Source organism: Salvelinus namaycush, chromosome 31, assembly GCF_016432855.1.
Source record: "Salvelinus namaycush isolate Seneca chromosome 31, SaNama_1.0, whole genome shotgun sequence".
NCBI lineage: Eukaryota > Metazoa > Chordata > Actinopteri > Salmoniformes > Salmonidae > Salvelinus > Salvelinus namaycush.
The window spans coordinates 203,060-204,590 of NC_052337.1; the positions used below are offsets into that span (position 1 = coordinate 203,060).

Here is a 1,531-nt window from a genome sequence, read left to right on the forward strand (position 1 = left end):
CACTAAACCACAGCTAGTAGACACCACACTAAACCACAGTACAGCTAGTAGACGCCACACTAAACCACAGTACAGCCAGTAGACACCACACTAAATCACAGCCAGACAGGGCAGGTGAGGAAAGTCAGCTACTGAATTCAACAGATGGGACATTCTAACAGGTAGGAGACAGGGCAGGTGAGGACAGTCAGCTACTGAATTCAACAGATGGGACATTCTAACAGGTAGGAGACAGGGCAGGTGAGGACAGTCAGCTACTGAATTCAACAGATGGGACATTCTAACAGGTAGGAGACAGGGCAGGTGAGGACAGTCAGCTACTGAATTCAACAGATGGGACATTCTAACAGTAGGAGACAGGGCAGGTGAGGACAGTCAGCTACTGAATTCAACAGATGGGACATTCTAACAGGTAGGAGACAGGGCAGGTGAGGACAGTCAGCTACTGAATTCAACAGATGGGACATTCTAACAGGTCGGAGACAGGGCAGGTGAGGACAGTCAGCTACTGAATTCAACAGATGGGACATTCTAACAGGTCGGAGACAGGGCAGGTGAGAGGAGAGGACAGTCGGATACTGTGCTACATGGAGGGGGAAAACCCACCGGCAATCATATCCCCTTTCTCCTGAAGTGTACACTCATTGACTACTTCCCACAAATCTAAAAGCATTGGCTTGGTAGAGGCATGGGCTAGAGAGGACGTTCCCACTGTATTACTTTTACCAGTCACTTCCTGTCCAAGGGAAGTGAACAAGTGCACACTTTGGGAGAAAGGAGATAATTGGGAAGAAATGAGTGAGTGAAGAAAAATATTGAATTACACAGAATAGACATGAAAACCACTGCTAGCAAAGGGCTGAGAATAGAAAGGTCTCAATAGGAATCCCTGCTCAAATGTTCACATTGGGAGAACGGAGTGAACGACATCTGAAGGACCCTGACGTGTAGCCTAAGCTAACCTGTACCTTGTTGATGGTGAGGCTCTCATTCCGTAGCCTCTGTTTGTTCTTCTGCATCTTGCTGGGCATCGTCATCTTGCCCGTTCGGAAGTCGAAACATCCCAGGTCCACCGTGTTGCCGAGGTAACGGGACAGCTGGGGTTTGCTCCGGAACTTCTTCCCTTTGGGACTGAGGGGGGGGGGGGGAGGAAAGACAACAACAACGGTGTTAGATAACAAACAGGTCTGATAGGTGTACTGTACCTAGTGTTGAGGTCCAAAAGCATCAATCGTTCAAGAGAGGAACGTTGTACAGAGACCAGGGAAATGTAGCTCATTTATTTCACAATGTTACTAAAGCCAGTAATGTGTATTATCTCATTATGTCATGGTAGTGGGGCTGTATTAATAGCAGGGCTGCCAGTCTCATTATGTCATGGTAGTGGGGCTGTATTAATAGCAGAGCTGCCAGTCTCATTATGGCATGGTAGTGGGGCTGTATTAATAGCAGGGCTGCCAGTCTCATTATGTCATGGTAGTGGGGCTGTATTATAGCAGAGCTGCCAGTCTCATTATGTCATGGTAGTGGG

General features: G+C 47.8%; 1 protein-coding gene across 1 annotated transcript in view; it reads right to left on the reverse strand.

Moving 5' to 3' along the window:
- Nucleotides 1–362: 362 nt before the first annotated feature.
- The window catches only part of LOC120026068 (methyl-CpG-binding domain protein 2-like), a 28,907-nt gene continuing 27,738 nt past the window's right edge, over nt 363–1,531 (reverse strand). The window contains exon 3 of the mRNA XM_038970857.1: nt 363–1,131. Within this exon, the coding sequence (XP_038826785.1) occupies nt 894–1,131 (238 nt within the window). The 3' untranslated portion in view covers nt 363–893. The remainder of the gene's footprint in view (nt 1,132–1,531) is intronic.